The sequence below is a fragment of the Bombina bombina genome, chromosome 11 (genome assembly GCF_027579735.1).
Source record: "Bombina bombina isolate aBomBom1 chromosome 11, aBomBom1.pri, whole genome shotgun sequence".
Taxonomy (NCBI): Eukaryota; Metazoa; Chordata; class Amphibia; order Anura; family Bombinatoridae; genus Bombina; species Bombina bombina.
Window position 1 is genome coordinate 54,325,552 of NC_069509.1, and position 21,984 is coordinate 54,347,535.

At 38.5% G+C, this 21,984-nt stretch overlaps 1 protein-coding gene across 1 annotated transcript in view; it reads left to right on the forward strand.

Annotated features, from left to right (window-relative positions):
* The window catches only part of CDKL4 (cyclin dependent kinase like 4), a 31,272-nt gene that overhangs the window by 2,229 nt on the left and 7,059 nt on the right, over window positions 1-21,984 (forward strand). The window contains exons 2-9 of the mRNA XM_053695173.1: window positions 3,294-3,463; window positions 6,260-6,381; window positions 8,037-8,109; window positions 9,663-9,753; window positions 11,765-11,965; window positions 12,459-12,547; window positions 20,504-20,560; window positions 20,891-21,016. Of these exons, the coding sequence (XP_053551148.1) occupies window positions 3,296-3,463; window positions 6,260-6,381; window positions 8,037-8,109; window positions 9,663-9,753; window positions 11,765-11,965; window positions 12,459-12,547; window positions 20,504-20,560; window positions 20,891-21,016 (927 nt within the window). The 5' untranslated portion in view covers window positions 3,294-3,295. The remainder of the gene's footprint in view (window positions 1-3,293; window positions 3,464-6,259; window positions 6,382-8,036; window positions 8,110-9,662; window positions 9,754-11,764; window positions 11,966-12,458; window positions 12,548-20,503; window positions 20,561-20,890; window positions 21,017-21,984) is intronic.

Consider the following 21,984-nt stretch of genomic DNA (forward strand, 5'->3'; position numbering starts at 1 on the left):
ATAGAATTTCTCTATCCCCCCCTCTACGTGGAATATCAACTTTGTCAATTATTTGAAATTTCAATTGACTTATAGAGTGGTTTGCTTTTATAAAATGGGCAGCTAGAGGAGCTTTCACATTGCCAGTTCTAATATTGCTCTTATGTTCAATTATTCTTTCCTTAGCGGATCTGGTGGACTCCCCTATATAAACCCCCCCACATGGACATTTAATCATATATATTATGAAAGTGGTCAAGCATGTAAAATAACCTTTTATGTTATACTTTTTGCCAGTGTGAGGGTGATAAAAAACTGACCCTTTACTCATGTTGCTGCAACAGGAACACCCTAGACAGGGATAACAACCTGTATTTTTTGTAGTAATATACCTAGGTTTATTTTTGTTTTTAGTGCTAGGACCAATGTCAGCTTTGACCAATTTATTTTGGATATTACTACTTCTTTTAAAAGCAGACATAGGAGGGCTCTGAAATTCTATAATAGATGGGTTACAATCAGATAAAATATTCCAGTGTTTCCTAATGATGCGCTGTATTTCATTACTCTGTGCATTATATTCTGTTACAAGGATAAGTCTATCTTTCTGATTGTTTTCCTTCTTTGCTCTATCCTTAGGGTGCAATAAATCTATTCTTGGAATCAATTTTACAGTCTCAATTTCTTTCGTTATTAGACTATTGGGATAACCCCTTTCCAGAAATCTCTCACCCATCTCAGTCAATCTCTTATTTAATGTTTTCTCATCTGAGACAATTTTGCGCACTCGCAACATTTGACTGTGGGGTAGAGACTTTAGGAGAGAAGGCGGATGAGCACTTTCAAAGCGCAAAAGACTATTTCGGTCAGTTTTTTTCTTAAATAAATCAGTTTTAAACTGATTGCCAAATTTCATTACTCTCACGTCCAGGAAATCAACCACCTCCTCACTCCAAGTCAATTTTAATTTTATATATCTTGTTGATGAATTTAAATCATTCACAAACCTTTCAAGGGTTCCAACGTCGCCCCACCAGATGCCGAAAATATCGTCAATATACCGCCACCAGGTGGCGCCATACTGAACAAATAATTCGTTACAAAAAACAAATTTTTCCTCAAAGAGGTTCATAAAAATATTTGCATAATTTGGGGCGACGTTGGAACCCTGCAGCCTATCTGTCAGACACATACCTTCATTATACATCAGCTCAGTACTTGGCCCTGCAACACCTCTGTCAGACACATACCCACATTATACATCAGACCAGTACCTGGCCCTGTAGCCCCTCTGTCAGACACATACCCACATCAGACGTCACTTTAGTACCTGGCCCTGCAGCCTATCTGATAGACACATACCCTCATTATACATCAGCTTACTACCTGGCCCTGCAACACCTCTGTCAGACACATACCCACATTATACATCAGACCAGTAGCTGACCCTGTAGCCCCTCTGTCAGACACATACCCACATTATACAGCAGACCAGAACCTGGCCCTGTAGCCCCTCTGTCTGACACATACCCACATTATACAGCAGACCAGTACCTGGCCCTGTAGCCCCTCTGTCAGACACATACCCACATCAGACGTCACTTTAGTACCTGGCCCTGCAGCCTATCTGTCAGACACATACCCACATCAGACATCACTTTAGTACCTGGCCCTGCACCCTATCTGTCAGACACATACCCACATCAGACGTCACTTTAGTACCTGGCCCTGCTGCCTATCTGTCAGACACATACCCACATCAGACGTCACTTTAGAACCTGGCCCTGCAGCCTATCTGTCAGACACATACACACATCAGACCTCAGAGCATACTATTGGTTCTGTCAACCATTAATCTGCATTAGATCAGACTCTGGTCCTATAGGCTCTCTGTCAGCAACATAACCACATCAGTACCTGGCCCTGCAGCCCCTCTGTCAGACACATACCCACATCAGACTTCCCTTTAGTACCTGACTCTGTAGCCTATCTGCCAGAGACATACCCTCATCATACATCAGATCAGTACCTGGCCCTGCAGCCTATCTGCCAGAGACATACCCTCATTATACATCAGATCAGTACCTGGCCCTGTAGCCTATCTGCCAGACACATACCCACATCAGACGTCACTTTAGAACCTGGCCCTGCAGCCTATCTGTCAGACACATACACACATCAGACCTCAGAGCATACTATTGGTTCTGTCAACCATTAATCTGCATTAGATCAGACTCTGGTCCTATAGGCTCTCTGTCAGCAACATAACCACATCAGTACCTGGCCCTGCAGCCCCTCTGTCAGACACATACCCACATCAGACTTCCCTTTAGTACCTGACTCTGTAGCCTATCTGCCAGAGACATACCCTCATCATACATCAGATCAGTACCTGGCCCTGCAGCCTATCTGCCAGAGACATACCCTCATTATACATCAGATCAGTACCTGGCCCTGTAGCCTATCTGCCAGAGACATACCCTCATTATACATCAGATCAGTACCTGGCCCTGTAGCCTATCTGCCAGAGACATACCCTCATTATACATCAGATCAGTACCTGGCCCTGCAGCCTATCTGTCAGACACATACTCTCAGAGGCGGAACTACCATTGATGCAGCAGGTGCAGTAACACCAGGGCCCAGGTGCTAAGGGGGCCCATAGGAGCCAACCTATATAAAGTTGTGTACAGAATGTGTGCAATCCTAATGCAGGAAAGCCTTTTTATTAGTGCAGGTCCATCTATCATTATACAGAGCAGCATGTATGTTATAACTAGATTTTTATTACTGAGTTACCTTTGGGGGACCAAAAGAAAATTTGCACCAGGGCCCTTTATTAAGTAGGTCTGCTACTGCTCTGACCCTGCACCCTCATATGCTAACTAGAAATCAGATTTTAAACTAATGGTCCTGAAGTCCCTCTATTAGCCCCTATCTTACTATCCCATGGGTTGTTGTCACTTTGGTTTCCCTGCATTTGGAGAGCTATACCTTAAGCACACTTGTGATACCTGTGCAACAAGAGAAAAGGAGAGTGCTGACATACTTCTTGATAGCCTGGCTGCCACACTGCTTGATTGCCAGGTAGAAAGATAAAACTTGTGGGACCAAAAGCACTGATGCAGCATTTAGAGCACTATTAAAAAAGAAATAACTTGGAGGCACGACATATGGTACCCGTCCCATTATTGGTCACTGAATTTGGATTGAAAGCTTCTCAGACTGAGATTACTTTAATGAGTACTGATAGGCTATATATAAGCAGGTATAGAATATACTGTACATCTCTATTCACCTTAAATTTTATTTAGGAATGGAGAAATATGAGAAATTAGCCAAGATTGGTGAAGGATCTTATGGCGTGGTTTTTAAATGTCGGAATAAGGAGACGGGACAGGTGGTGGCGATCAAGAAATTTGTGGAGTCAGAAGATGATCCGGTCATTAAAAAGATTGCACTGCGGGAAATCCGTATGTTAAAGGTGAGGTAAATCGGTTTATTAAAGGTGAGGTTTATCTACTAGTTCTTTAAAGGGACAGTGAAGTCCAAATGAAACTTTCATGATTCAGACAGAAAATGCAATTTTATTAAACTTTCCAGTTTACGTCTATTATTTAATTTGCTTCATTCTCTTGGCATCCTTTGTTGAAAAGTATACCTAGATAGGCTCAGGAGTAGCAATACACTAGTGGGAACTAGCTGCTGATTGGTGGCTACATATATATGCTTCTTGCCATTGACTCACCTGATGTGCTCAGCTAGTTTACAGTAGTGTATTGCAACAAAGGATACCAAGAGAATGAGGCAAATTTGATTATAGAAGTAAATTGGAAAGTTGATTACAATTGTATGATGTATCGGAATTAAGGAGGGGGGGGGGGTTTCATGCCCCCATAGTGGTGGACGTCTCCCAGGACATGAGTATGGAGTCTAGACCACGGCTGCATAAAGGGACATGGAGGTCATAGTTAAAAAAAAATTGATTCATTAACATTCTGATAGAGTGTTCAATAAAAAAATATTTATTATGTACCTCTTTTTCTTTGTTAGCTTGGTTGAAACTTGGCTCCTTTCTGTGAGGGCATACTCAGGTAGGCTGAAGAGTATGTGCATGTCTTGAGCAATGGCAGCTATATTTGCAACAATATGTGTAACAATGTTATACATTTAGTGCTCAAGACGTGCACACTCTTCAGCCTATTTCAGTATGCTCTTGTGGAAAGGGGCCAAGTTTCAACAAAGGATGCCAAGAGAAATAAAGCAGATTTGACAATATAAGTACACATTCTTTTTATTAAATGTGCACACACTGTCTAAATGATTAAAATGACTTCTGTTGTGTTGCTATAGAATTACACATCTTGTTTGCTGTAATTGTTTTTCAACTGAAGTTTTACCTATTATTTGCCTCATTTTGAGGAGCCAATCTGGGCTTGAATCTACAACTGACAAGGCTAGCACTAGTCATACACTTAGCATAAGCTGCACTGTTTTGCAGTTTGTATCTGTTAAAGTCAATAAGGACAGATATGTATCAAGGTTAGCCTGGATAAGTCTGCAGTGTGCTTTCTAATTTTTCAGGCTAAATTACATAAAAAGGTCTTAGAATAAGTAATACAAATATGTTGTAAAGGTGTTTTTTAATGTATAACTAACTCTTTTACATTAAAATCTTAAGGTGTTTGCTGTCCCTTTAAACTTAAAGTTTTATTCAATGGCCCTTTAAAAGGGACAGTATACTGTAAAATTGGTTTCTATTAATGTGTTTCCATTACCTTGCTATACCAGCTGCAGAGAATTAAATTTTGGAAATTGTTCTTTTATGTTTACTTTTGTATATGAAATAACTGGGGGTTTCTCATTAAAAACACAACCCATTTAAGTTGGCGGAGCTTGTAGAAAGAGCAGACTTCCTTGTCACTCTATATAATCAAATGTCTCCTTATTGTATCCCTCTTTCTATACACAAAGCCCAATACTTAGAGCAATTGAAATTTAACATACCTATTTCTCCCACCTCCCAATAGGAAAATGATTACAGCTGCCTCTTGATTACAAAGCATTTCTTTATAGAATACAGCAGTATTCATATTTTCCAGTGTAGGTGGTGGTTTCAAATGGCAAAAGTGGCTATTTAAAACTACAAAATAAAGGTAAATGAGTTATTTATAAACAATCTAAAACACTCCAGTTGGTAAAACTGAATACTGGGAACAAATTAAATGGAAGAAAATTTTACAGTACATTGACCCTTTAAATAAGAAAATCAAGAAATAAGGTATTGATCTGTTGTGTTGTGAGTTTTCAGATGAAGGGGAAACAATTATCAGGGATTTTCCACATGGTGACCAATTGATTTGAAGATAGTTGGTATAAAAAGCAACCAAATGGTTCATCTTTTAAAGGGACACTGAACCCAAATTTTTCCTTTATGATTCAGATAGAGTATGAAATTTTAAGCAACTTTCTAATTTACTCCAATTATCAATTTCTCTTTGTTCTCTTGCTATCTTTATTTTAAAAGCAGGAATGTAAATCTTAGCAGCCAGCCAATTTTAGTTTCAGCACCATGGATAGCGCTTGCTTATTGGAGGCTTACATTTACCCACCAATAAGCAAGCATAACCCAGGTTCTCAACCAAAAATGGGCCGGCTCCTATGCATCACATTCCTGCTTTTTAAATAAAGATAGCAAGAGAATGAAGAACAATTTATAATAGGAGTAAGTTAGAAAATTGCATGCTCTATCTGAATCATGAAAGAAAAAATTTGGGTTTAGTGTCCCTTTAAAGGGATACTAAACCTAATTTTTTCTTTAACGATTCAGATAGAGGATGCAATTTTAGCAACTTACCTAATTTACTCCTTTTAGCAATGTTTCTTCATTTTCTTGGTATCTTTATTTGAAAAATCAGGAGTCTAAGCTTACGAGCCAGCCCATCTTTGGTTCAGCACCTGGGTAGCGCTTGCTGATTGGTGGCTAAATGTACCCACAAATCAGCAAGCACTATCCAGGGTGCTGAACCAAAAATGGATCGGATTTTAAGCTTACATTCCTGCTTTTTTAAATAAAGATTCAAAGAGAATGAAGAAAATTTGTTAATAGGAGTAAATTAGAAAGATGCTTAAAATTGCCGCTCTATCTGAATCATGAAAGAAAAAAATTTGGGTTCAGTGTCCCTTTAATGAACTGTTTCTTTTAGTTGAAATGATGTATTTATTAAGCAGATATATAACCCAAGATCTGCCACAATGTATAACTCTTATCTTCTTCCAGCAACTTAAACATAACAACCTGGTTAATCTTCTGGAGGTTTTTAGAAGGAAGCGAAAACTACACCTTGTCTTTGAGTATTGTGACTATACTGTCCTTAATGAGCTCGAGAAAAATCCCAATGGGTAAGTGCATATTGTTATTATAGCACTTTGTTTTTATAGGGGCCGCAAAAAGGGGGTGTGGTCACAAGCAGACATCTCTTTATGTGTCAGGGCTAAAGACAATATGAGACATTAAACTCAAACTTTAAATCCCCATAAAATGATTAATTAAGCATAGTTAAAGGGATATGAAACCCTTTTTTTTGTTCATGGATCAGATAGACCAGCAATTTTAAGCAACTTTCTAATTTACTCCTATTATCAATTTTTCTTCCGTCTATTGGTATCTTTATTTGAAAAAGCAGGAATGTAAGCTTAGGAGCCAACCCATTTTTAGTTCAGCCCCTGGGTAACGTTTGCTGATTGGTGGCTAAATGTAGCCAACAAGCGTTACCCAGGGTGCTGAAACAAAAATAAGTCGGCTCCTAAGCTTACATTCCTGCTTTTTCAAATAAAGATACAAAGAAAAATTGATAATAGGAGTGAATTAGAACATTGCTTAAAATTGCATGCTCTATCTGAATCATGAAAGAAAGAAATTAGGTTTCATATCCCTTTAACAGCTTTTCAGTATACTGACATTATTTGTTTTGGGTCTGCTTTTCTTATAATTTAACTATTAAATTTGTGTTAGCACTTCTCCGTAAGAAAGGGGAGTGTGTGCTGAAGGATTCAGAACTGTGCAGGAGCATTTATACCTGTCCCAAACTTGCTACAGCAGAGGAGATCAATATACTTGAGAGGCTTTTTCAGGGGGTAAATCCCTGGATTGTAAAACAATGCAAAGCGAAGTAACAACATTGCAGTTAATATGCTTATAAAACATGTATTTTGTATGCAGATCTTTTGCTATGTAGTGCTTAATCCCATGATTGTGAACTGTGGTCCATGGTCCACATTTAGCCCACTCTAGACTAAGCAGAACTTAGAATGTATGCCACAGTTTTTTGGCCACAGTTAAAAGTGAACTAAAAATGTATGTTTTGGGGACTCCTTGTGGGTGGGGCAAAAGGTTTTCACAACTCAAACTAGCCCTCTGGAAGAGAGAATAGCAGACAGAGGAGGGTACCTTTATTATTATTATTATTATTATCGGTTATTTGTAGAGCGCCAACAGATTCTGCATCGCTATAAACATAAGCGGAATACAAGGAAACATTTATAGGCTTGCAAGCTTACCTAAATCTGGCCTTGTGCGACTGGACATTTTTAGGAAATATATATTTTTATTTGTTTGTTTCATAGCCATATGGGACCCCTAAGGCTAAGAAAATATTGATCTGCACCCCATATGTTAGGAAGTTGACCATTACTGATCAACGCTATACATATATAAATACGTAGTTTACTTTCCTTTTAAATTCTAATCTACTGTATGTGAACACTCTTGTGATTAAAAAAAATGTAATTTTTCTTTTTTCTAGAAATAATCTTTACCAGGATTATTCACAAAAACATTTGCCATTTATCAAATTTTTTTTAAAATGTTGTAAATATTTTTTAATTGATTTTCCTTTGCCAATAATGGTTTGTTGTTTTCAGTGCTTGTGAAATTAAGATTTTTAAGTCAAAATATTCTAATGTGTTTATTTGCTACTATTTCCCCCCCCCCCTTTAAGACAGTGTTCAAACTAATCAATAGATTTGAAATCACACAAACTGTTTTTGTATTTCAGGGTTTCTGATTCTACAACCAAGAATATTGTGTGGCAGATACTGCAGGCTGTAAACTTTTGCCACAAACATAATGTGAGTCCAGATGATATGAGGAGGGAATTTTTACTATAAGGGTCAGACTTACACCACCAGGACCCCTAGACATGAGCACACTATAGACACAAGTTAATTTGCCTCTCCTGATTTGTCAACCTTTGCAGATGTTGACACTCCCTTCTGCCAAGGAGCAGTGTATACATTCATCAGAACAGATTTCTGGCTAATAAAGTATAAACAACTCAGAATTAGAAAGTTTAGATAGCACCCCTAGGCAGTTGCCTACATTATCTGTTAGATTTCATGGTAATTATATTACAGTAGTATATAGTTCCTTAAATATCATATATATATAACTTGTATAAAGCAAGATCAGACTGCTCCTAAATGCCATCAATAATCAATTAGTGGTTATGGGGAGAGTGATAAAAAATAGGCCAAATAAAATAAAAGGGGTTGTTAATATCAGATTTGTAATTATTTATTTATGACAAACTAAGATATGTTTGGAAAGAAATAGCTTTTTGATAAACTGAGTTATGAACAGCCATCGTGTGCCCAATTTGGTAATAATATTTAAAAAACAAAACAAAAACAATGTCCTCAATGTCCTATCACCAATCTACATCCTTTATAATTAGTTGAGCATTTAAAGGGACATTAAACCCAAATTTTTTCTTTCATGATTCAGATAGAGAATACCATTTTAAAGAACTTTCTAATGTACTTATATAATCTAGTTTGCTTCATTCTCTTGATATTCTTTCCTGAAAAGCATATCTAGATAGGCACAGTAGCTTCTGATTGGTGGCTGCACGTATTTGCCTCATGTGATTGGCTCACCGATGTGCATTGCTATTTCTTTAACAAAAGATATCTAAAGAATGAAGCAAATTAGATAATAGAAGTAAATTGGGATGTTGTTTAAAATTGTATTCTCTGTCTGATTAATGAAAGAACATTTTTGGGTTTAATGTTCCTTTAAGTGTTTAAATGGGACAAAGATGACATTCTCTAATTTGTTAGAGCATCTCATTTTAGCACCACTACAACCCTGCAAGTCTATGTGTTTAACCCCTGAACAGTGGGGCTACATGCTCTAACAAATTAGAACTTATTTTTTGCACCACAATTTCCCTTATTAAAAGGACATTAAAAACTAAATAGATTGCATGCACATCCCTCTAATTATGGGTGCCGCCATTTTGGAACATAGGTTTCACTACAGGTTTCTGAAGGAGATTTAGTGCACATGTGCAAACAGGTCAGCACTGGAATGTAGTGAATGATAGATTTCAAAATGGCGGCACCCATGACTAGAGGCAAGCAGGAATAACCTCCGTGCTATGCTTATAAAATACATTTAGTATTTAAGGTCCCTTAAGGTACTGCAATATAAAACTGTAAATAAAAACGGATGCTGCGTGGAATTTAGACATTGGTGGAAGTGTGTATAATAAACGTTCTTGTCATTGGCGTTAGTTTATGAACTTACATAGAAATTAGATTGCAGATTTCAGATCTGCTTTTTGGAAGAAAAAAACAACATATACAAAGCTTTATTTGTTAACGTGTGTTCTTTGTTTAAGTGCATTCATAGAGATGTCAAACCTGAGAACATTCTGCTCACCAAGCAAGGAGTCATAAAACTCTGCGACTTCGGATTTGCTCGAATTTTAAGTGAGTTATTTCAGGAGTTATTTTACACATTATTTGCTAAACACATAAAGCTTTAGTGTACCTAGATACAAGGCAAATAGTTACTTTTGTGCAGGTGAACTGTTACGGCACTAAGTGGTGCTATACATCCAAACTCATTACTATAGCCTCCCATCCTTAAAAGGGACAGTCTAGTCCGACACAAACTTTCATTATTCAGATAGGGCATGTCAATTTACTTCTATCACCAATTTTGATTTGTTCTCTTGGTATTCTTAGTTGAAAGCTAAATCTAGGAGGTTCATATGCAGCCCTTGAAGGCTGCCTCTTAGCTCAGGGCATTTTGACAGTTTTTCACAACTAGAGGGTGTTAGTTCATGTGTTTCATATAGATAATATTGTGCTCATACACGTGGAGTTCCTATGAGCCAGCACTGATTGGCTAAAATGTAAGTCTGTCAAAAGAACTGAAATAAGGGGCAGTTTGCAGAGGCTTAGATACAAGGTAATCACAGGTAAAAAGTGTATTTATATTATTATGTTGGTTATGCAAAACTGGGGAATGGGTAATAAAGGGATTATCTATCTTTTAAAACAATAAATATTCTGGTGTAGACTGTCCCTTTAAAGCTTTGTGGTCATATTTCTGCACCCACAAATATTATGGTCTATAACCATCTTCTGCTGATCACTATCTCAAACTTATGCTTTATCTCTAGAATAAATAATATTTTTTTCTCATTATTCAATGCTGTCTAATTGTATGGCCGTGTAGGACAAACTTTTTGGAGATATAAATGTTGGTGAGCCAGAATCTTTAAACATTTTGTCTCATCAAATTGTGGTAGATTCACTAACATCCCTCTCTAGTCTTTATTATTGCAGAACTTCCAGCTGTCACAGTATTTTCCCTTTTACCTCCTGCCTCTTTCCCATCCCTATTAATGTCCTTACAAACGACTAAATTCTGCCCAGAAGCACCCTGATTCTGTCTTCCCATCATTATCCACGGTCATAGACTGCCCCAATTCCCACCCCTGGCCAATAAGAACCCCCCAGACATGCCCTAAATTTGCCATCAGATTACTCCACCTCTCCTTCCAATAAAGTTTTGTAAATCAGGAGGTATGTACTTACTATGTAATTCTAAACAGCAGATTCAGTAAACCTTAAAGGGAGTAAACTCCAAAATTTTATTTTATGATTTAGATAAAAAATACAATTTTAAACAACTTTCCAATTTACTTCTATTATCAAATTTACTTAGTTATCCATTGCTGAAGGAGCAGCATTGCACTATTGGCAGATAGCTGAACACATCTAGTTAGCCAATCACAAGAGACAATTGTGTGCAGGCACCAATGAGCAGCAGCTCCCACTGGTGTATGATATGTGCATATTCATTTTTAACAAGGGATACTAAGAGAACAAAGCACATTTGAAAATAGAAGTGAATTTAAAAGTGTCTTAAAATGACCTGCTCTATCTGAATCATGCAAGTTTAATTTTGACTTTCCTATCCCATTGGCTGCACACTCTAGTGACCTATTTATAACTGTCTCTAATTGGCCACAGCAGAGAAGGTAACCTAAGTTACAACATGGCAGCTCCCATTGTTTTATAGACACTAACACTTTATGCTTATTGTGTCACTATTTAAATAACTAATGAAACTTTAAAAACACATCTACAAGTTATTCTCAGACTCGTCTTTTCTTTGAATGCATCATTCTATCTAGCATTTATTTAGTGTTTAATGTCCCTTTAATCATCTCTCCATAGTTAGCTTCTGGAAAGGGCTGATAGTAAATGTACCCTTACTTTTACTTTGTCTGTGACTCTTCTTTCACATCAGACTGTTTCTGTATACTCCAGTCTCCTTGTATTATCTCTGTAACCCCCCACACCACATACTGTACCCTTCCCAGCTGTCATATGTGCCCAATACCCTTACACCTCTCTAACAAATTACCTTCTACATATTGCATTAGAGGTGTCAGTCACTCTTTCATGTACCATCTCATTACTGCAGCCCGGCCTGGTGATGATTACACAGACTACGTGGCTACGCGGTGGTATCGAGCCCCAGAGTTGCTAGTGGGTGATACCCAGTATGGAGCTGCGGTGGATGTATGGGCGGTGGGCTGTGTCTTTGCTGAGCTTTTGTCTGGGCAGCCTCTGTGGCCTGGCAAATCTGATGTGGACCAGCTATACCTCATCATAAGGACACTGGGTAAGAAATTTATGGTATGTGATAAATGAGGGATATCAGGGTGTTAAATGGTATTATAGAGAAAGGCCCTTATTGCTAGTGTCAGTGTGTGCATGTATCTTGAAATATATGTTCATATTTATTTTGTCATATTTTGTTTTTACACAAAATATAAAAAAAGAAAGATGAGAAATATATATGTGCAACTCTTCTGGCTACACCCTGCCTTTAATATTTGCTGCACACTCATGTGTAGCACAGCATGCTGGGAGTTGCAGTTTTCCAGGTGAGGGATAAAAGGTTTTGATAGGCTGTTCACAGCAACATTTTTTGTGTGTGCCATCATTAGTTAGAGCTTGCTCGTTTTGTAAGAAGAAAGATCAAACTGTTGTTTGAAAGGCAATGTCAAGATACCATAAATATCTCTATTTCCAACATTAGTAGCCACCAGCTTTTCTTGCCCTCATAATATTTCCAGGGCTAGAGCTCTTACCGATTTCTATTTTTCTCACAGGTAAACTAATACCGCGACACCAGTACATTTTCCGCAGCAATCAATATTTCCAGGGCGCAAGTATTCCCGAGCCTGCCTCCGGAGACATGGTGAGGTCCTGCTGTAACACCCCACAAAGGAAATGCTGAAACCTCTAAATACAAAACATTTTTCTCCAAAAGGGTCAATTTTAACATTGATGTTACTGCTGGTTTTAACATTTATTTATTTTTAAAAGTTTGTTGGCTCATTTCTAATTCCTACACAGAGCAGTGTTTGGGTACAGACTCTTGAGGGGTATATTTCAATCCTTTTAAAAATCTCATTAAACCCAACATTTTTCTTCCATGTTTTGGATAGAGCAGAGGTTTTCAAAGTCTAAGACAGTGGGCCTTCCCTTTGGACAAATTTTCAAAATGAGCACCCCCCCCCCCACACACACACGCAATAGATGTTATTAACTTTTTGAATCAATGTGCTTCGAAATGCTTGTAATTTATTTCTTAAAATTGCAGAAATACACACACCATCTCATACACACACACACTCATACACACACACACACTCTCATACACACACACACCACAATCCATCTCTTACACATGCACACAATCTCATACACACACACAAACAAACCATCTCCTACACACACACACAATCTCAATCTCATACACACACCACAATCCATCTGTTACACATACACACACAATCTCACACACAATCTCACACCCACACAACAATCTCACAGACACACACAAACCATCTCTTACACACACAATCTCAATCTCATACACACACAATCTCATACCCCCACCACAATCCATCTCTTACACATACACACACAAAAACCATCTCTTACACATACACACACAATCTCACTCACACACAATTTCATACACACGTACACACACACCATCCCATACACCCCCCCAGAATCTCATACATACACACACACCATCTCTTAAAACACACAAACATCATACACACATGAATATATATCAATATCTCAAGCCTTCATTAAAGTTGGTGAACCCACCCACAGTCTACTCAGTATTACTGGGGCTAATGAATATATTGAGGACACACTTAATTACATACACACTCTCCTTCTGTCTTACCTTTCACAAAACAACCTTCAACGCTGCTCCTTAGACATCTGCCCTGTCCCACAGCCTTTGCCTAAGTGCGGCCCTGCTCTACTCGTTCAGGAGGCCATAAGAAGCGTGCAGATTAAAAAAGTAACTACTGCTGCCGCTCCCGCACCTCCCCTGATCTGCTCTTGCGCACCCCACAGTTTCTGAAAACGTTCATGTTCTAACAAGTTTCCAATTTACTTCTATTATTAATTCTGCTTCATTCTATTGATATTCTTTATTGAAGGAGCAGTAATGCACTACTGGGAGCTAGCTGAACACACCAGTAAGCCAATGACAAGAGGTATATATGTGCATCCAGCAATCAGCAGCTAGCTCCCAGCTTCTGAGCCTACCTAGGTATACTTTCAACAAAGGATACCAAGAGAACAAATCTTATTAAATAAAATAAAAACATTGGAAAGTTGTTTAAAATTGTATACTCTATCTGAATCATAAAAGAAATTTTTTAGGTTTCATTTCACAATACTCCCACCCAAAACACACCAAATGCAATATATATATATATATATATATATATATATATATATATATCCCCACCCACAATCCTCCCTCTCACAGTGTAGGCCCCTCCCAATCCCGGAAGTCCTCTGGGAAATTTTGGGAGTTATCCTTTAATAGTAAATTTAAGGTCCATTATTGTACATTTATTTTGCTGGACAGGCAGGTGAAACACTTGGCTGGTTGGTTAAAGGGACATTGTACTGTCAAATTATATTTCCACTAAGATGTTATACCAGCAGCAAAGTATAACATGTATGATAAATTGCTCTTTTAGGTTCATTTTTGTATATGAAATATGTTTTTGTTCTGTTACACCATAGCCCATTATAATGGGGTGAGATGGCAAAGAATTCAAATATACTTATTGTATCACTTTATACACACGCTTCCTTATCTTATTTCTGTAGAACAATTAACATTTTATTACTTATTCTCCCTACTGGGACTATTATTTCTTCTGGTGGCTATATTTAAATATATTTTCTTTACATAGCTTTTCTATAGGCAATACTTAAGTATTACATTTTTAAATATAGGTGGGTACCACACGCAAAAGCAGCTATTTAAAATACAAAACTAAAGGTAAAGGAGGCATGTATAAATAATTGAATATGCTTTAGCAAGTAAAATTGATAATTGGTAGCAAATTAAAGAGTGTGAGTGTGTGTGTGTGGGGGGGGGGAAGATAGGAAACAATTGTGAGCTTGCGCCCACTGCAGAATGCGAGTCACCTCCTTCAGGCTAAGGATTTAAAAGTTCCTCCCAGGTGGTCAATATATGCCACTCAGGTGATGATGACCAACCGACCGAACCTAGTTGAGGCCAAGAAGCTAGAGCATTGAAGATTGATTTCAATTCTAGAATGTTTATTGGGAGAAAAGACTCAAGTCCAAAGACCCTGAGTCTTTAAGGAACCCCAAACAGCTCCACAGCCTGACAGGCTGGTATTTGTGGAAAAAGTCTCCCAAGATGGTCTCTGGAAGCACGTTCCCTGAGACAGAAGGCTTTGAGAAATCTACCAAGATAGAGATTTTCTCGATAGGGAGACCAGAACAATCCTCAGAGAGATCTGACTAGTCTTCGTTCCATTGTCTGAGCATGCATAACTGTAGTGCTCTCAGATGGAAAAAAGATAAAAGGAATAAAGTCCATGGAAGCCACCATTAGACCAATTACCTACACAAAACCACTGATGGACAGACAGAGGACTGAAGTGAAAGACAAGTATCCAGAAGCTTGGATCTTCTGACTGCCGTCAAGAAAAACTTAAATCGAGATCGAGTCTAAGGCTGTCTATACCCTGGTATTTGGTACCAAGGACTCTTTTCCAGTGTCTGTATGGATCTTGCTATATGAAAAGATGACGCCTGAAACAAGAAATCGTCCAGGTACGGGGCCACCTTAATGCCCTGAGATCTGACCACTGCCAGGAGAGCCCTAGAACCTTTGTAAAGATTTGAGGTGCAGTGGCAATGCCGAAAGGAAGGGCTGCAAATTGGAAGAGTCTGTCCAAAATGGCAAACCGTAGGAATTGGAATTGTTCCTAGTGAGTAGAAACATGATGGAACATGTCCTTCAGGTCTATGGTAGTCATGAACTGATCCTCCTCAACAAAAAGGAGAATAGAACGGATAGTCTCCCTACTAAAAGACGGAACCTTGAAAACATTTTGAGACACCTGAGGCTTTCTAGGGAACCACAAATAAGTTGGAAAAAATCCTTTACCTTGTTCCGCCAGAGGAACTGGGACAATTACTCCTAAAGCGCAGTGTAAGAAAGGCTCTCTCTTGTTTGTAGATAATCTAGACAGGAGAAATCTGCCTCTAGGAGGACAAGATTTGAATCCTATTCTGTATCCCTGGGAGACCACCTCTACTGCCCAATGACCTGGGACATCGCGATCCAAGCCTGCTAAAATAAGGAAGCCTGCCCTCTATCTGATCTGAAACTGTATCGAAGGCGGACCCTTCATGCTGATATAGACTCAGCGTAAGGCTTTTTAGATAGCTCACCCTTATTCCAAGGCTGACTAGATCTCTAAGAGGTCTTGGCTTGCTCTGGATTAGATGATGAGGATTTCTGTCCCTTGAATTTGTGAAAGGAACAAATATTTAAAATTTGACAACTCATGGGCCTACCCTTCTATAACTGTGGCAGGAAGGCTCCCTTTCCACCAGTAACTGTAAACATGATTACAGCCAGACCAGAACCAAATAAAGATTTGTCGTCCTTAAAGGGCAAAGACAGAAGATTAGACTTAAATGTCCGCAAGCCAAGACCTTAGCCACAGGGCTCTGCTAGAAAGAACTAGCATGCCGGCATTGCCACACCAATAAGAGGTCGCACCAGCAACCCGTCTCAATACTAAACAAATCAGAATAGAGGGCGCCACATAGTGCAGATCATAAGGTGATTCAAATGTAAATACAGGAATGGTAGAAGAATCCTACTCACAAAGTGTAAAGCACAGATGTGCAATACCAGCAGTCCGGAACCACACGTCGTCCGGTAGACCAGTAGATAGAAACGGAATCCTCGTCTCACCAGGGAGAGTCCATAGAAACCACAGGAGAGTTATGTATGGTGATGGTCAGTCCCACAAGTCCTAAGGCCTGGGGAAAGAATCCAAAGCTCCAAATGGAAGGATGGTTCCCAAATGTGGGAAATGACAGTCGGCAGCAAATAGAGGGTTAATAATCAAATTGTTAAAAATTTATTAAAATGATAAAAACAACAGCAACGCGTTTCTCAGTGTTACACACTGTTTCATCAGGCTATATACAAACACACTCTAAGCTGCCATATTTATACCATAACAGACCAATCAGGCTGCAAGAAAAAATTACACTCCCCCAACAGGTCATACCAAAATACATAGGGGTAATAAGTTAGAATACAAAAATAAGTATATCTTAATATAATACATAAAAAGTGTATCTAATACATAAGTGCAGTGTTTTCTCCAATGTCAGCAATACATAATCATAAAATTATTGAAAAAAGGTGAAGAGTACCCAGGAATTGCAGATAAATATCAAAAACAAATAAACCTGTGGATAAATTTCTCTCCCCCAGCAGGTCATACCAAAAGACATAGGGGTGATGGATTGGATTCCAAAAAGTAATCCAATCCATCACCCCTATGTCTTTTGGTATGACCTGTTGGGGGAGTGTAATTTTTTCTTGCAGCCTGATTGGTCTGTTATGGTATAAATATGGCAGCTTAGAGTGTGTTTGTATATAGCCTGATGAAACAGTGTGTAACACTGAGAAACGCGTTGCTGTTGTTTTTATCATTTTAATAAATTTTTAACAATTTGATTATTAACCCTCTATTTGCTGCCGACTGTCATTTCCCACATTTGGGAACCATCCTTCCATTTGGAGCTTTGGATTCTTTCCCCAGGCCTTAGGACTTGTGGGACTGACCATCACCATACAGAACTCTCCTGTGGTTTCTCTGGACTCTCCCTGGTGAGACGAGGATTCCGTTTCTATCTACTGGTCTACCGGACGACGTGTGGTTCCGGACTGCTGGTATTGCACATCTGTGCTTTACACTTTGTGAGTAGGATTCTTCTACCATTCCTGTATTTACATTTGAATCACCTTATGATCTGCACTATGTGGCGCCCTCTATTCTGATTTGTTTAGTATTGAGACGGGTAGTATCAAAATAAAGGACTGCCTTATTACAATTCATCATCCTTTGGATTACTAGTTTGTATATTTATACATATATGGTTTGTTGAATACTAGTTTATATATTTTTACATAATTTCTTCTTATTGTTATACATATATCTTTTAATTTTATAATTTTATATCTATTGGGTTATTACCACCTTACCAACATAATATAATATTACATCACACTATATACTTTACATTTTATACTACATTTTAAGGAATTTTACCCGTGATCCTAGGCGCCTTTTATAAGTACTATAGTGACGGATACGGTCACTAGAGTATTTTCCTATAGATAACCGTCTCAATACTAGCAACCGGCTGCCATTGTAAACCCTTGAGTAGAAACATCTTTCTTAATTCACCCTCCAGATTCCTGTAAGACAGGGTGGCGAAAGACTCCATAGGGTCCTTAAAGGAGGAACTAACCTCTAGGGGGTAGTGGTTCTCTTAAAGTGTATATAGTGCCCTCTACTTTAGGAACAGTACACCAAAGATCCCACACAGAGACAGCAACAGGACATGTGATCTGGAAAAGGAAATACTTCCACAGATGAAGGTTTGAATTAAAAAACTCTGCTAAAGAGACAGAGTCCACCAACGTAGCTAGAACCTCTTACGAAATTAAACTGAGCTATCCAAGCTTAAATCTAAAATAAACCTCCTCTGAGTCTGCTGAACTAAAAAACTGTGAATTCCGAATCTGAGTTCTCACCCTCAGAGACCACTGAGGAATGAAACAACTGAGACAGACTGACAAACGCAGCCGTGGCGGTCAGAACTCTTAGTATTAGAGATTCTTAGATTTTCCCTTTCTCTTACCAGCAATAGGTAAGGCAGTCAAAGCTGCAGAGACTGCAGAAGTCATATACACAGCAAAGTTACCTGGAAAATATACATTCCCAGGAACAGGTAGAGAGGAATCGCAGGGCACTGCTTGTGGAACTGCTAAAGCTTTGGATGTGTGAGGAGAAAAATGAGGCAGAGCACAGACAACATTATCCTCAGCAACAGATGTCACTGAGTGAGAATCTAAATTAGACAATGTTTTATTTAAACAAGTGGCATAAAACTGCACAGGAGGAATAGCAGCGCCTCCAAACAACATTTTATAGAGCAATCCTTTTAGCAGTATCCATATTGTAGAAAAGAGATTCCCAAAAGAAAATATTAAAAACGTTAAACTTACTTAATAAAAAAATAAATACATTTTAAACACAAGACACCGTTATACCTCGGCCTAGCTGAGAAGTTCTTACCACTCCGGTGAACAGGGAACCCAATGACTAAAAATCAATAACAGATATAAGTGTAGGATGGGGTCTATGGAAGATGAGATCAATGACCATTAAACACACAATTACGATGCTGAAATTTGGCCAGCAGTGTAGAAAGCCAAAACTGTAGAGCAGAGAGTGATCACGTGATCGCAATAAGAAAAACTTGCTGCGCCATAGATCTTAGTAAAAAATTAAACAGCCAGTCAATATGTAAAAGGAAGAAAAACACCACTATAAGAGCATCAATATTTAGGATGCGATCAATGCCCAAAAGTCTCTCATGGCCAGCCTCAGATAAAAAGGGGGATAATCCATTAACCCCTTAAACTCCAGAATAAAAATGTCAGTGCCCTGACAGTGCTGCCGTAATAAATATCCCCCAATAAAGGATAATTATGTCCCAAAGTGCTGTCCTTCAATACCTAGAAGGCAAATGCACTTACCTGTGGATCCAGCTGCAGAGCAGGAACAGCTTCTTAGGTGTGTTAGACACTCCACTCTCTATTAGGGACCTTAAGTGAAAGAAAAAACAGAGTAACCAACCCTTTCTATGAAGGGGTAGCAATAATGTTAGAAATAAAGCAAAAGCAACCTTGCCGCTTTCTAACTGCTAATAGCCACCATTACTCTTACTAAAGAGATTGACATGGACACAGTATAGCCCCTAATCCTTGCTTGCAGGGAAAAGTACCCATAAAAGTATTAAATATCTTCAGACACTATCTTCACACATCCTTCATTGACAAAGGCAAAGAGAATGATTGGGGAATATGGGTAAGGGAAGTAACAGCTTTGCTGGGGTGCTCTTTGCCTCCTCCTGCTGGCTAGGAGTTGAATATCTCTCTAGTAATTGGAATAAAGTCGTGGACTCTCCATGCCATAGGAAAGAAAGTATATTTCTATAACAGTGTTGGTTATGCAAAACTGGGGAATGGGTAATAAAGGGATTATCTATCTTTTTAAAGAGACACTGAACCCAATTTTTTTCTTTTGTGATTCAGATAGAGCATGCAATTTTAGCAACTTTCTAATTTACTCCTATTATCAATTTTTCTTCGTTCTCTTGCTATCTTTATTTGAAATAAAAGCCATCTAAGCTTTTTTGGGTTAAGAACTCTGGACAGCACTTTTTGATTGGTGGATGGATTTTTTCCACCAATCAGCAAAGACAACCCAGGTTGTTCACCAAAATGGGCTGGCATCTAAACTTAGATTCTTGAATTTCAAATAAAGATACCAAGAGAATAAAGAAAATTTGATAATATGAGTAAATAAGAAAGTTGCTTAAAAATTCATGCTCTATCTGAATCACAAAAGAAAAATGTTGGGTTCAGTGTCCCTTTAAACAATAAAAAAAATCTGGATTAGACTGTCACTTTAATTGCACCAGTATCCAATCATAGCGAATCCAAAAAAGTGTTTTATCCTCTCTTCCTCAGGAAACGCTAGAAGAAAAGTTTCCAAACATCCAGTCGATTGCTATGAACTTCATGAAGGTAAAGAGAAAGATGATATCTAACAGACATGGCTAAGCAGGAAAACCCTAAAGATCATACACAGCTCGGAATTTGCTTAGTAGTCACCACTAATAGTGTCTGCCGCAACCAATAACTACAATTACCTATATAATAGGTACTAGTTGTCGTAATTTCCTTCTGTCTGTTCAAGTAGCTTACTAGCGCTGCGGAATCTGTTGGCACTCTACAAATAACCGATAATAATACTCAGCTTTATACAACAGAATCCCATTATTACTCTCTACACCTGTCTATACTGCAAATATGTTTAATTTAATGTCCAGTTTAACATTCTGTTCTATAACCAAGGGCTGCCTGCGTATGGATCCTGATGATCGTCACACCTGTGAGCAGCTCCTAGAAAGTGCTTACTTTAATCCTGCCCGGGAGGAGCCAGATAAGAGGAAAACAAAGGGGAGGAGGCGGCTACAGCAGGTGAAAATCCAACCTCTGTGTATACAAATAATAAACAAACACACACACCATTTGTACCAACATTTAACCCTTTCGTGACAGGGTTAAAGTGCCTACATCGGAACAACTGTTCCGATGTAGACAAATTGAAACTACGCGATCGTGCATACGATCGCGAGATTTCAATTATTAGATCGCATCTGGGGGGCATCCCTACAATCCTAGGAACGCCCTCCAGACCGCGATTAAATCCTAGAAGCACAGAAGGCTTCAGGACAGCCGTTAGCTATGACGTTCTATTCCATCATATCGGCTTTAAAGCCCAGTCTAATTATGACGGAATAGAACGGCATAACGGCTTTAAAAGGGACACTCTACTTGTTGTTTATTATTTTTAAAAAAACAGGATAATGCCTTTACTACCCACTCCCCAGCTTTACACAACCAACATTGTTGTATCAATATACTTTATAACCTTTAAACCTCTCAATTTCTGCTTGTCTCTAAGCCACTGTAGACCGACTCTTATCTCAGAGCATTTTTATAGCTTTTCACAGCAACACTGCTAGTTCATGTTTGCCACATAGATAACATTGTGCTCACCCCCCATGGAGTTATTCATGAGTCAGCACTAACTGGCTAAAAGGCAAGTCTGTAAAAAAAACACTTAGAGAAGGGGGCAGTCTGCAGAGGCTTAGATACAAGGTAATCACAGAGGTAAAAAGTGTATTAATAACCGTGTTGATTATGCAAAACTGTAGAATGGGTAATAAAGGGATTATTTATCTTTTTAAACAATACCAATGTTTGGTGTAGACTGTCCCTTTAAAACACACCTCTATAGGCACTTTGTTGCAGGGTTGTCCGAGTATCAGTAGAAAAGATCAGGTTTTAAGAACAATTTAGACGATTGTTACCACTCATTGGAAAGGATATTTACATAACTGTTTAAAATACCATGAAACCCTTCAGCACCGTAATCTGTGGCA